Source organism: Nuphar pumila, chromosome 3, assembly GCF_984573655.1.
Source record: "Nuphar pumila chromosome 3, dmNupPumi1.hap1.1, whole genome shotgun sequence".
In the NCBI taxonomy this organism is placed as follows: Eukaryota; Viridiplantae; Streptophyta; class Magnoliopsida; order Nymphaeales; family Nymphaeaceae; genus Nuphar; species Nuphar pumila.
The window spans coordinates 121,156,061-121,170,315 of NC_143251.1; the positions used below are offsets into that span (position 1 = coordinate 121,156,061).

General features: G+C 35.4%; 1 protein-coding gene across 8 annotated transcripts in view; it reads right to left on the reverse strand.

Moving 5' to 3' along the window:
• Positions 1-14,255, reverse strand: part of ATM (Serine/Threonine-kinase ATM-like protein) — a 308,602-nt gene that overhangs the window by 67,985 nt on the left and 226,362 nt on the right. For 6 of the 8 annotated variants that reach the window (XM_089999875.1, XM_089999874.1, XM_089999877.1 and 3 more), the window contains 6 exons: positions 14,169-14,231; positions 13,757-13,897; positions 12,840-12,896; positions 12,657-12,716; positions 812-906; positions 582-690 (listed from right to left, as the gene is read on the reverse strand). In XM_089999875.1, coding sequence (XP_089856001.1) covers positions 582-690; positions 812-906; positions 12,657-12,716; positions 12,840-12,896; positions 13,757-13,897; positions 14,169-14,231 — 525 coding nt within the window. Of the gene's footprint in view, positions 1-581; positions 691-811; positions 907-12,656; positions 12,717-12,839; positions 12,897-13,756; positions 13,898-14,168; positions 14,252-14,255 lie in introns of those variants that run through there. The other 2 variants (XM_089999879.1, XM_089999881.1) reach the window with 2 other exon arrangements.

A 14,255-nucleotide genomic window follows, 5' to 3' on the forward strand; every position in this document is an offset into this window, starting at 1 on the left:
TATACATAAGAAATAGTTGAACCAAAATAGCAGGAATATTGAAGTAAATGATGAATTCATGTCTACGAGCAGACCTTCAAGGGCAGAAGTACTCCTCTCAAAATTAGGCTTGTAATCAAAACCAATTTAAATAGCACTATTCAGAATAAAAAAGCAGATTGATTAAGCCATTCTTGTTCTGTTCCAAATTTTAAAATATTACTAGGGTTAGGGTTTCATTTCCTATCCATGCAAAATGTGTATGCGTCAGTGGGATGAGATTATATCACGTGTAGTTTGAAAGCTTAGTGAGGAAACTAACTCATTCAAATAGGGAAACTACAGAGAAATTTTTAACAAGAAAAAGATAGGATTATCTCAATTATCATTATATATATCCCAACACTTAATGCTTGCATGGAACAACTCCACAGAAATCTAATGTGAGATTGGGTACAATATATCCATGTCAATGCATGCACCAAACTTCAAAGATCAAAGAGTTGAGAATAGATAGAATTTCTTTGGACAGGAGTTTATCTCTTGGATCCACACAGATGGATGACAATGATGGATATCATGATCACAAGCTATTTCCTTACAGCATCCTGTCTCAGATCATCATTTCCAGATTTTGCAAGTTGACGATACAGACGGCCATCTGATCCTAGGCATTCGACCACTTTCGGAGCATTAATTCCATTCATTACCCTGTATACATCTGAAATGATGAGTTGCAATTTTGACATTGAAAGTAGGCCTTTCTTAACAAAAAGAGAATACATGAAATGAGACACCTCTGAATGCATGATGAGGGTTTGGGCACACATACATGATAGAGTCTGTTAAACCTTTAAAGTGTGGGAAAGATCCCTCTGGGTATTGACAACTATGATCAACTAGAATGGTAGCAGTAACAACAGGTACCTGCAAAAAAAAGTGACACAAGTATATGTAGGCATTGGAAGGAAAGAGAAAGAACAAAAAAAAAATGACAAGGCACACTCTTCTCAAAATACAACAACAACAAACAACAACAACTACGCCTTCATCCCAAAACAATTGGGGTCAGCGATATGAACCAAAAAAGAAATTCATTTTGGGTCTTCCACATGAATCCTTTTCCTCCAATCATTTCTATCCAACGCCATGTCCTCGGTGAGGTTCAAAGCATTCATATCCTTTCCTATCATCTCCATCCAAGTCTTCCTAGGCCTACCCCGACCTCTTTTAACTAATATATTTTCCCATTTCTCCAACCTTCTAACTGGAGCATCATTAGGCCTTCGCCGAATATGTCCAAACCACCGTAAACGATTCTCTCGCATCTTATTTTCAATGGGTGCAACACCTACCTTCTTACGTATCTCTTCGTTCCGAATCTTATCTTTTATTGTATTTCCACACATCCATCTAAGCATCCGCATCTCAGCTACACTCATTTTTTGAATATGATGTCTCTTGGCAGCCCAACATTCCGTACCATATATTAAAGCGGGTCTAATAGTCGTCCTATAAAACTTTCCCTTCAACCGCAATGGCATTCTACGATCGCACAACACTCCAGTAGCACTTTTCCATTTCATCCACCCAACCTTTATCCTATGATTTACATCTCCATCAATTTCTCCATACTTTTGAATGATGGATCCCAAATATTTGAAATAATCATTCACCGGTATATCTTGCTCACCAAGCTTCACTACACTCCCATCACTACTTCGTTGCTTACTAAACCGACATTCCATATATTCAGTCTTACTCTTACTCAACTTAAAACCTCTAGCTTCCAATGTCTGTCTCCATAATTCTAACTTAGCATTAACCCCAGCTCTAGACTCATCAATCAAAACAATATCATCAGCAAACAACATACACCACGGTACATTTTCTTGAATTGATCTCGTAAGCTCATCCATCACTATCGCAAATAGGAAAGGGCTTAAAGCAGATCCTTGATGTAACCCAACCGTTATCGGAAAATTGGTTGTCACCCCTCCACAAGTGCGGACATTGGTTACTACTCCTTCATACATATCTTTAATTATACTAATGTACTTGAGAGAAACACCTTTCTTCATCATTTTCCACCAGAGAACGTCCCTAGGTACTCTATCGTATGCCTTCTCTAAATCAATAAAAACCATATGCAAATCTTTGTTCCTCTCTCTATATCTTTCAATAAGTTGTCTAAGAAGATGTATAGCTTCCATAGTTGATCTTCCAGGCATAAAACCAAATTGATTCTCCGATATCATGACAACCTTCCTCAACCTAGACTCAATCACCCTCTCCCAAAGTTTCATAGTATGACTCATGAGTTTTATACCACGATAGTTTGTGCAATCTTGTATATCACCCTTATTCTTATATAAAGGCACCAAAGTACTCTTCCTCCACTCATTAGGCATCTTATTTGTTCGCCAAATCAAGTTAAAAAGATTTGTCAACCATTCTAAACCTTTCTCTCCCAAGCATTTCCAAGCCTCGATAGGTATACCATCTGGGCCAACTGCCCTTCTTGATTTCATTTTCTTCAAAGCCTCTGCAATTTCTTTCTTTTGAATCTTGCGCATGAAGTCACGATTTATCTCATGAAAAGGAATGGAGAAGTCTCCAAGATCTTGAGCATGACTATCATTAAATAGCTTATCAAAATAATCTTTCCATCTCTCCTTAATCTCCTCATCTTTGACTAAAACCCTTTGCGTTTCATCTTTGATACATCTAACCATACCCAAATCCTTCGATTTCCTATCTCTCATCTTTGCAAGCCTATAAATATCCTTTTTGCCTTCTTTGGTATCCAACTTGTCATAAACCTCCTTATATACCTTAGCCCTCGCGTTTCGAACAACTTTTTTAGCTTCCTTCTTTGCTATCATATACTTCTCCAAATTCTCATTATCACGACTCTTACTTAGATTTCTATAACGCTCTCTTTTAACCTTAATAGCTAATTTGACATCCTCGTTCCACCATGATGTATCATTACCTAGTGGTGCACCGCCTTTAGACTCACCCAATACCTCCTTAGCTACTTTTCTCATACCACCCGCTATCTTATTCCACATTGATTCTGAATCCTCCTCGAGACACCAATCAACTTCCTTAACTACCTGCTCTACAAACATTCCTTGTTTAGCTCCTTTCAGTGCCCACCACTTAATTCTAGGATCTATCCTATGTCTATCCCTTTTGCGGCATTGTCTAATTCTAAGATCTAAAATTAAGACTCTATGTTGTGTAGCTACACTTTCTCCTGGTATAACCTTACAATCGATGCAACAACCCCTATCTCTCTTTCTAAGTAGGAAAAAATCTATCTGACTCGTATTAACCCCACTTTTAAATGTTACTAGGTGAGACTCCCTCTTCCTAAACCAAGTGTTTGCTAAGATCATATCATAGGACAAACAAAAATCTAAAATCCTTTCTCCACTTTCATTTCTTTCTCCTATACCATAGCCTCCATGGATATTCTCAAATCCATCCCTACTAATGCCTACATGTCCATTAAGGTCACCGCCGATGAAAAGCTTTTCTCCATAAGATGTCTCTTGTACTACTCCATCTAAATCTTCCCAAAATTGATGCTTAATGGAATCATCTAAACCTACTTGAGGTGCATAAACACTAATAATATTAATAATATCCGTACCTAATACTAATTTAATAAGTAAAATTCTATCACCCTTCCTACGGACCTCAACTACATTATCTATAAACTGACGACTCATAGCAATCCCTACTCCATTCCTATTCCTATTTATTCCTGTATACCAAATCTTATATCCCCAAGGTTCTATCACTTTAGCTTTCTCACCTACCCATTTGGTCTCTTGAAGACATAAAATATCAATCTTTCTCCTACACATAACATCTACTAACTCTACCAACTTACCAGTTAAAGACCCTATGTTCCAAGTGGCTAACCTAATTTTATGGTCTTGGACTAACTTCTTTACCCCCACCCGTCCAACAAAGTGAGGGAACCCTTGCCTATTTGACACCACACCCGGGCGCCGGTGTGACGCGTCGCTTCTGGGCGACGACCTAGCAACCCTTGCACATTTATCACTGCCTCCGGGCCTAGAGAGTACAGCGCGTCGCTCAGTAGGGAACGCCCCAACGAAATTCTCATATTGGTTCATTTTCATAGGATATGACAAAGTTTTTATGTTGGCTGTCACAGGCCTACCGCAACCCTCCTCCTTTATCCGGGCTTGGGACCGGCAGTGTATAACTACACAGGCGGAGTTCTCAAAATAACAAAAAAAATCTAAAAAGTAAGATAACTATTGATTGTTAATTGTATATTGACAGTCAGCCAGAATGTACAGTGATAGTCATTATGACTGTTAGGGAAAAAGACAAAACAGAAAAAAAAGGAATAAAACAAAAATACAGTAAAATAAAGATTACAAAGATATATGTATATACTTTAAATATATATTTATATACATATACATATACATATACATACTCTTATATTACTAAGAGTGTATATATATATATATTCAAGTATATACATATATATGTTATTTTCTAACCGTCTCCCTCAAACTTATGGTGAAATCACCAAAAAGTTTGTAAAGTAAAAAGTTGAATCTTGGTGAGCATAGTGCCTGATGAAGAAATCAGCAAGTTGATATTCTAATGTCACATAAGAAAGATCAATAGTCTTCTTTAAGTATTCTTCACGAACAAAATGGCAATCCATCTCTATATGCTTAGTTTTTTCATGAAAAGTATGATTTCGAGCAATGTATATAGAGCTCTTTTTGTCACAACACAATCTTGCAGAATTATGAAGATGAATTCCCATATCTGAAATTAGTTGCTTGAGCCACACAATTTCCATGGTAGTAGTCGTCATTGTTCTATATTCAGCTTCTGTAGATGATAAAGACACATTTTGTTGTTTCTTGCACCTCCATGAAATCAAGGATTCACCTAGAAACACACAAAAACCAGTTGTTGATCTCCTATTATTTGAATCCCCTCCCTAATCCGCATCAGAGTATGCAAAAAGATTTAAGGAGGAAGAAGAGGATAAAAAAACTCCCTTATTTATTGTGCCTCTAATGTATTTAATAATTCTCATGACTGCACTCTTATGAGCTGAAGTTGGAGCTTGTTGAAATTGACTAGCTATATATACATCATGAGCTATGTTTGGTCTTGTAATACTTAAATACATAAGAGACCCCACGAGTTGTCTAAATGGAGTTGGATTGTCCAAAGAAACTCCATCATTAGCTCGCATCTTCATTCCAACAGTCAATAGAGTATCAATAACTTTATCATCTGATAGTCCTGACCTGTCAATAATATCTACAAAAGAATTCTTGATAAATAACGTTGTATCAGTGTAGCATGGTTTAAAACTATATCCTGAAGGAATTATCAATCCAGGTGGAACATCCATGTATACTTCTTCATTGAAATTCTCATTTAAAAATGTATTTTTAACATCCATTTGAAATATATTCCAATTTTTACTAGTTGCAATAGCTACAAGAATTCGAACAGTGGTCATCCTGGCAACAGGATCAAAAGTTTCTTCATAATCTACTTTGTATTCCTGAGAATATCCTTTGGCAACTAGCCTGACTTTATGTCTTTCCAAGGATCCATCACTTTTGGTTTTTACTTTAAAAACCCATCTACAACATATAGTCTTCTTTCCAATGGGTAAGTTTATGATTTCCCAAGTATTACCTTCTTTAAGAGTGTCTAATTCTATATGCATAGCTTTTATCCATTCGGGTAAAATTTTCGCTTCATTGTAACATGAGGATTCAAAATATAAATGAATAGCTATAAGGCATGCTCTATGTTTAGGAGAAAATGAGTCATAAGACAAATTTATTTGGAATTCTTGAGATTCGTTCAGATCTACGAATAGTGGTTTATTCAGAGGAAATTTTTAATGCTTCATGGTTACTTTGATTTGTATCTTCATCGGGTACGGTTCGATTTCTTCTAGTGTAAACTATTGGTTCAACTATTGTTCTATTCTCAATAGGAGCTTCTACACAAATATTTTCATCATTAGATAATAGTTTAAATAAAAATGAGTAATCCAAATTTATGTCTTTCGATATGTTTCCTTCAAATCCACTTCCATTTTCAACAAAGTTAACATTTCTCGAGACTAGAAGTTTATCATTTTTTATATCATAGCATTTAAATCCTTTTTGCATTTCGGAATACCCAATGAACGCACAGAGAATAGCCTTAGATGATAGTTTATCTCCTTTATCATTTAAAACATAACACTTACAACCGAAGATTCTTAGTCCTTGATAGTCAGATTGATATTTGAATAAATTTTCAAAAGGAATTTCATTGGACAAAATTTTTGAAGGCATTTTGTTTATAAGGTATATTGAGGTTAATGCAGCTTCAGCCCAAAGATTTTTTTGAACATTCTTAGCAATAAGAGTCTTTGCAGTTTTCCTTCAGGGCCAAGAATGCCTTCAGACATACATCATCAAATACAAACGGCTGGTCTTTCGACAGCAGGTTGCACAATGGTCGAGAAATCAAGCTAAAGTCCTTAATGAACCGTCTATAGAAACCTGCGTGCCCTACAAATGATCACACTTGTCGCACAGAGGTCAGTGGAGCTAATCTCGCAATGGTCTCCACTTTGGCCTTATCGACCTCAATCCCTTTCTCAGACATAATATGTCCAAGAACAATCTCCTGTCTCACCATGAAATGACTCCTTTCCCAACTAAGCACTAGATTTGTCTCCCTACACCGCTGAAGCACATAAGATAACTTTTGGAGACAATCGTCAAATGAAGAGCTATAGACCAAGAAATCGTCCATAAAAATCTCAAGGACGTCATCCATCATGTGGGAGAAAATCGCCATCATACATCTCTGAAATGTAGCCGGGGCATTGTAGAGCCCAAACGACAATGTTATGAAACGTTTTAAAGATCGTAAATACAACAGATTTAAATCAAAGTTACCAGTCGAGGAAGCGGGAAGCGAGGAACTTTCAAAAATTTAGGAAGCGGGAAAGCGTGGGACCACTTAGAAGAAAATTATGAACCGTCTCGGAAGCGACCCAGAAGCGAGGGGGAAGCGAAAAAATAGAAAAAATGAGGAAGAGAGGGGAAAGCGCGCTTCCCAAAAAAGGGGGACGCTTCCCCACACATTTCGGAAGCACGACATTTCGCGATTCCGAAGCGCGTATCGGGGAACCGCGCTTCCCCATACGCCTAGGCGCTTCCAGTAACTCTGATTTAAATTTAAGGAAGTAAATCCAATAATATCTAGTGAAGTCATCGATAAACACAACATAATAAGAGAATCCTCCTTTAGAGGCTACGAGAGTATGACCCCCACACATCTGAATGAACTAATTCAAAAGGCTTTGAAGAGAAAAAAGTTCTTTCACCATAAGGCAAGGTTGTCATTTTACCAAGTAAACATTCTTTATATTCAAAATTATCTTTACAAGGATGCTTGGTAATAGGTACAAAATTTAATTTTCTTATATTTGGATGCCCAAGTCTATGATGCCAAGTCCGTATATCTTTTGTTTGGGCAATATTACAAAATGATTCCTTTGGAATACAAAGAAAATCCATATAATAAAGATCTCCTTGCCTAAAACCTTCCCCAATCAATTTCCCGGACTGGCGATCTTGCACCCAATATTTATTTGATGAGATGACATCACATCAATGATCCGATATTTGAGAAACGGAAAGTAGGTTAAGATGAAGTTTTGGTATAAATTTTATTTTTGGAATATAAAATTTGTTGTGTTTTGACAAATCGTTTTTAAAAATTCCAACACCCTCTATTTCCAAGGCATTGTCATCGGCAGTGGAAACAAAGGATGCATTTGAGTTAGGTTGACATTCAGATAAAATAGACCTGTGTGGAGTCATATGAAATGAAGCTCCTGAATCAAGAAGCCAATAGCACATACCAAGAGTAGAAGATGATGCAATGGCCGTTCCTGAGGTAGATCCTTTAAGCAATGGTTGCAATGCCTCCGTCAGTTGAGATAATAATTTGGTGAGATCTTTGAGATTCACAGTATCCTCATCTTGTTTTGATGGTGCAGCGGCAACACGTTTTTTTTAGACCTATATTTGTATGTAGGTCATTGAGGCATAATATGACCAGGCTCATTACAGTTATGACAAATGATTTTTGATTCTCCAATATTCTTACTAAAATGAGGTCTATATGGCTTGATATATTGTCCTAGTTTTGATGCGGCAAGTGCGCAATCCTCTTCTTGGCCATTGCTAGAAGTAGCAAGCACACTTATTATTTTTACTCATATTTAGCCTAGTTTCTTCTCCACTAAGCTTAGTGAGAATCTCATGAATAGGAGAAAGTGAGGAAGATGATAGCAAGGAGGCTCTTGTTTGTTCAAACTCGAGTCTCAAACCATAGAGAAAAGCGAAGAGTCTATCTTCTTCAACTTGAACTCTTCGCATTTCTATACACTTACCTTCCCATTTGGGTTCAAATTGGGCAAGTTGGGTCCATATAGAAGATAACTCCATAAAGTAATCTCTTACATTTTTTATCTCCTTGTTTGATATTTCTAACTTTTTTTGAGAGATAATATTTGTGAGTCATATCTTTTTCGGTAAACATACCTCTAAGATTCAAGTTTGAATGGCGGAATAAAGTTGGAGTTGCTTGTATTGTGTGGAAAAAATTCACCCATGGTGAATTAGATGAGAAAAAGAAATCACCACTACAAAGAGGAATAAACATGCTTTTCGAGGCAGCCCACCAATGCACGGTTGATCATACACCAAGCTTTGATACCATGAAAAGAGGCCTCACAAATAATCAAGTTTAATAAATAACTTGACAAAACATAAATCCACCAAATATGCTAGAACAAAATAGCATATAAATGCTTCACGACAAAGATGTAAAAAGAGTGCTTAAAAGCACGTTGATCTGAATATTATTGAGGGGTAAAACCTTCTACAAAAAGTGAATTACAATGGGCACAAATGGCCCTTATTTATAGAGTGCATGCTCACTTGAAAGAGCGGTTGGGTTGTTCCCAACAACTCTAATTAGAGCCGTTGAGAGTAGCCCAATAGCTCTTTGTTAACAGTCAAATATTGACTGTTGACTGTACATTGACAGTCAGCCAGACTGTACAATGACAGTCATTATGACTGTTAGGGAAAAAGACAAAACAGAAAAAAAGGAATAAAAAAAAATACAAAAAAATAAAGATTACAAAGATATATGTATATACTTTAAATATATATTTATATACATATATACATATATACATATATACATATACATATTTTCATATATATACTCTTATATTCTGAAGAGTATGTATATATATACATAATATATATTCAAGTATATACATATATATGTTATTTTCTAACAGTTTCATAGGTACAAGTAATGATTAGGTCGGTACAACAAGCGATAGCACGATGACGTGATGATATCAAGATCCCACTCTTTCTCTGATGTTTTGCTCCTAAGGACGTTTTGTGAATTTGCATAAGGGTTTCCTTTAGAAATTCCTCTTTTGTATAAACTTTAAATTATCAAAAAATTTGTTTTAAATCTATGTGGTTTTCAATGCTTATATAGAGATACAAATCAGTTGTGTATAGGAAAATTCGCCTGTAATGCGGCCAAAGTCTCTAAGGTAAAACTTCAAAAACTATTTTTGGTATGTTATGTTAGACGTGTTTTTCAGATTAATTGAAATTAAAGCTTTCTTTTAAATCGCTTTTTAAATATATTATTGCTTTGTTGGCTCTTGTGTAAGCATGTTGATTCGAAGTATATTTTGAGTATGCTAGTATTTTTGTTTTAACAAAACATGTTAAAAATTATGTACTAAGTAAATATGAAATTTCTTAAAGATTTTAAAATTATGATTACGTGTTTTTGATGTTTCTTGCTTTGGTGTATCCTTAGACACTTGTTGTGTTTGTCCGTTTAGAGCTTTGGTGGATACTTTTGCTCTATCCTATCATCAATAAAATATTATTTTGTTGTGTAAACCACCTTGGGAGGATTTAGTGTGAGCCCATCTTGTGGCTTGTCCATGTTCTTTTGATGCTTTGGTGGGACTCTTTGAATGTCCACTTTGTTGATTTGGTGATAATCTTTGGGAAACCTTGTTTCCTTTCATGTTAAAACTTATATTTAAAAAATCCTTGTTGAGTCTTAAGTGACTTTATGTGCTTTGCCTATTGATGATTTATTGACTTGGGTACTTGTGCCCTCTTGCAACTCTTAGTGGTTTCTTTCTTTGATATTTTATATCATGATTCTTAGAGATTTTATACTTGTTGCAAAATTTCCTGTATGAAATATGTGAGTTCGTGATTAAAGAAAATTATGAATTAAACATCTATATGAAAGATTCTCATGAATCTCTACATATGTGCCTTCATTGTCTCACAGTAGACTTATGATTTAAATTAAGCTTCTTAAAACTATTATTCTTGTCTCCTTTTATTAGATCTTTGTGCCTTGGTGTGAATGTCCCTTGATTAGCGAACTTATGAAAGGTAAATCTAAAAATTTCATCTTCTTTGTGTTGATTGCTTAAAATTGAGCATGATCCTTATTGATTGCTTGCCTATTCAAATTTGTGAAAAATAGTCATCATGTATTGCATATAATTGCATCAATTGACAAATTGTTGTGCATATGATTGCACTATATTCATGCTAAGGTTTTCATCTACCTTTATTGAATTTGATTTGAAACTTGTTTTTTCTTTAAATCAGTTATTTGATATGAACTCACCTATTTGAAAATTGATTTTCGTAAGTATTTATTGCCTTCTTATGGCATTTATTTTGTCTATCACAAAATGTTATATGATGCATCATCTTTCTTGGCCTTGTTGTTGGTTAGTCGTTGAGGTCAGTTATGTGTGCACCACATGTCATCTTATCAATCTAGATTTTCAAAGGTTATGAGGGGTGTGTTGTCACTTGTCTTGAGTATGATTGATGGCTGATTGACCTCTGAACTCACTATTATTGGTATTCCAAGTTAGCCATTATGGCGAGTTATGTATACACCTCAAATCATCTTATCAATCTGCAATTATCAAAGTTTATGAGTGTTATGTTGATAGCAATCTTGGTTTTGATTGATAGTTGATTGGCCTCTAAATCCATATATGATTTTGTTGATTCAGAGATGTTTGTTGGGGTGAGTTGTATGTGCCTCGTTTTATGTCAATTTAGATTGTCAACTTATGGTTTGACTCTAACTGACAGTTGTTTGATCTCTGGATCTGAGTGTGTTATATTACTTATTTGTTGTATGACCATTATTATTATGGATGCTTATAACTCTGTTTATCTATGATGGTTATCTATTGTTGAAAGCATGGTTTTTCAAAAGATAGTTAAAATTGATATTCTTATTGACAACATTAGTGTGTTTCCATTACATGCTTTTTTACCTCGAGTGTCTTCTCTTTTTTATGCCTCATATCTAAGTGTCATTATATGTAGACAATAAATGTTTGTTCACACCTTCATGTGTGTTTTTAGCCCATTGGTGACATTGTGATTATACTCTTATTCTAGTAGCTGATACACTCATGTTGAGTGTCATTATATGTAGACAAGAGATGATTATTCAAACTTTTGTGTGTTTGTTTAGCCCATAAGTGGAAATTGTGATTATACTCTTGTTCTAGTAGTTGATACACTCATCGTCCAATGTCATTACATGTAGACAAAAGATGTTTATTCAAACTTTTGTGTGTTTGTTTAGCCCATAAGTGATATTGAGAAAACTCTTGTTCTAATAGCAGATACACTCATTTTGAGCGTCATTATATGTAGATAAGAAATATTTATTCACATTTTTGTTTGTGTTTTTAGCTCATAAGTGACATTGAGATTATACTCATGTTCTAGTCGCTGATACACTTGAGTTTTAAGGATTGGAGGTTCAGTGAGGTAATTGCTAGTGGTGGTCAAACTAGTGTTCTAATTTACGAAATTTATTCAACATGATGTATGAGATTTTTTAATCTCTTCATAATTTTTTCTAAACTCATTTACTCTTTTATGAGAAATGGTTGTTGAAATATTTTCATGCATTTTGCATTATGCTTTAGCTGCATGAGGTATTCCATGATTAATTGTCTTGCTTTCTCATCTTTACACTATCCTTCTCTCTTGTTTCGATACTCCCTTAGTGCCTGTAGTGGATTATGTGTATGAGCCCTTAGTGGCTTGTGTGAGTGCCTTAGTGCTTTGAATTTGAGCTGTTGAAGCTTGTGGATTTGCTCTCTAATGGTGGATCTTTCATTACATGGCATACATTTTAGGACCAGCAGGTGAGAAGGACAATTCCATCCTTCAGACAAACTACCATATTTGTTGTCTAACAGGATAATCCTTTCTCAACAGGAAGTACATCAATAATCCATGAAAAGTGAAAAAGGCCTACAAAAATATTGCAAAAAGTATCTTAAAATATATGTGCATATGCACTAACATTGAAGAGATAACTTACCATATACCATCTTTTCGGTGCAAGAATGTGAAAACATAATTTACAGATTTACTGAATCAAATCAAGCAATTCTCGAGTTCTCTCTCCATTTCTAGACATAAAGACGAAAAGAATTAGGACGTTTCTTTCAGCATACTTACAAGTTCAAGTTGACGTAGATTGCGGATATCCCTCGGTACAACTATCTTTTTGTTTGTGTCCTGTCTCAGAATTGATTAACAAGATAATCAATATCATAAAACATTTATGAACAAAAAAGGATATTGATTTATAACTTTGACTAAATGGTTAGTGCAAGACTAATCTTGACATAGATAACACACCTCCTTCCTTGTTTCCAGTTCTGCAAGCTTTATGTACATCTCCACCATTTGCTTCATCTACAACATTCATGCTATCATTAAATCACAATCTAGATCCAAGAATGTTAATTTTAAGAAAAAGAAGAAGGATGTCACAGGCTGCTTGGAGGAACATGGAAATCAAATCTGAAATCCCATCATCCCTTCATTATTTTATGTTTTGGAACTAAGCAAGAGGATGTCTAAGTTAAATACCCACATCATCCAGGAATGGTAATTACATCCATGTCATATAGAAATGGGTGTGGAACGGATAAGATACCATGTCACATGGATACCGCCGTGGATATGGGGATATGACCATTTTTATGAAACTTCCATAGTGAGTAATATAAGGGGATATGGGACGGGAGTCAAAATGTAGTACCTGTGTGATATAGATATGACGGAACATTGCCAGATTCCAAGACACAGGAGAAGGAAACGAGTACAAATTTTTAACTCCCTAAATCATCAACTCACATACGCGCGCACACACACACACACATATGTGCATAGAGAATATCACAATTTTCTAAAACCTAGACAAAATACCATGCCAAAAACCCCCATCATTAAGATAAAAGCACTCAGTAACCAACGAAATTAACATTCATGTCATTAAGGAAAGGAGACAAAGGCACAACATTGACTGTATCCAACACATGATTGAGGACACCCATGAAGTGATGTGCCATGTCCAGCATGAACACCAGCGTCATGCAGACATGGGTAATGGATACAATGTGACAGAGCATATAGTAGGTCACATCAAGGAAATTAGAATAAACAGTGAGCAGACATTTAAATGTGAAGATGGCCTAAGGGTATCAGTATTTCCCATTAAACACAAAAAGGTGAAGAAAGGAAAAAATAAACAGATACATGATGAAAGCAACCTGTTCAATTGTAGCTCCATGGTAAGAGGAGAGCTCGTTTAAAAGATTCTCCGCTGCATGCTTCTTCTCCAAGTTGATCACAAACGAGTTTTTGTTGCGCTGCTTGTCTTTCACACGGTCACCATTTGCTAAGGTCAGGAGCTGTTCAAAATATAAATAAAGTAAATTGACATTGCGCATAGTTCACAAAATCAGAGAACATGAAAATATCTAAAGCTGTTTAACTAAATAATAGAAAAAATAAAGAGAAAACCAAGATTCAGATTGTGCAAGTATTTGCAATGGTGACAAACCTCCCGATCATGCACGTTAATACTTGACAACATAAACCATCAAGAACATGAGCAACTAATAGATTACATAACGCAACCAACGACAATTCAATGAAGCAAAGCATTGCTTTTTTGTGAACCTGAAAGATGGTATGATATGGATGATCTATGGCCATTTTCTTCACAAGTGATACCAAAGCAAACTGCAAAAGGCGTCAATCATCTGC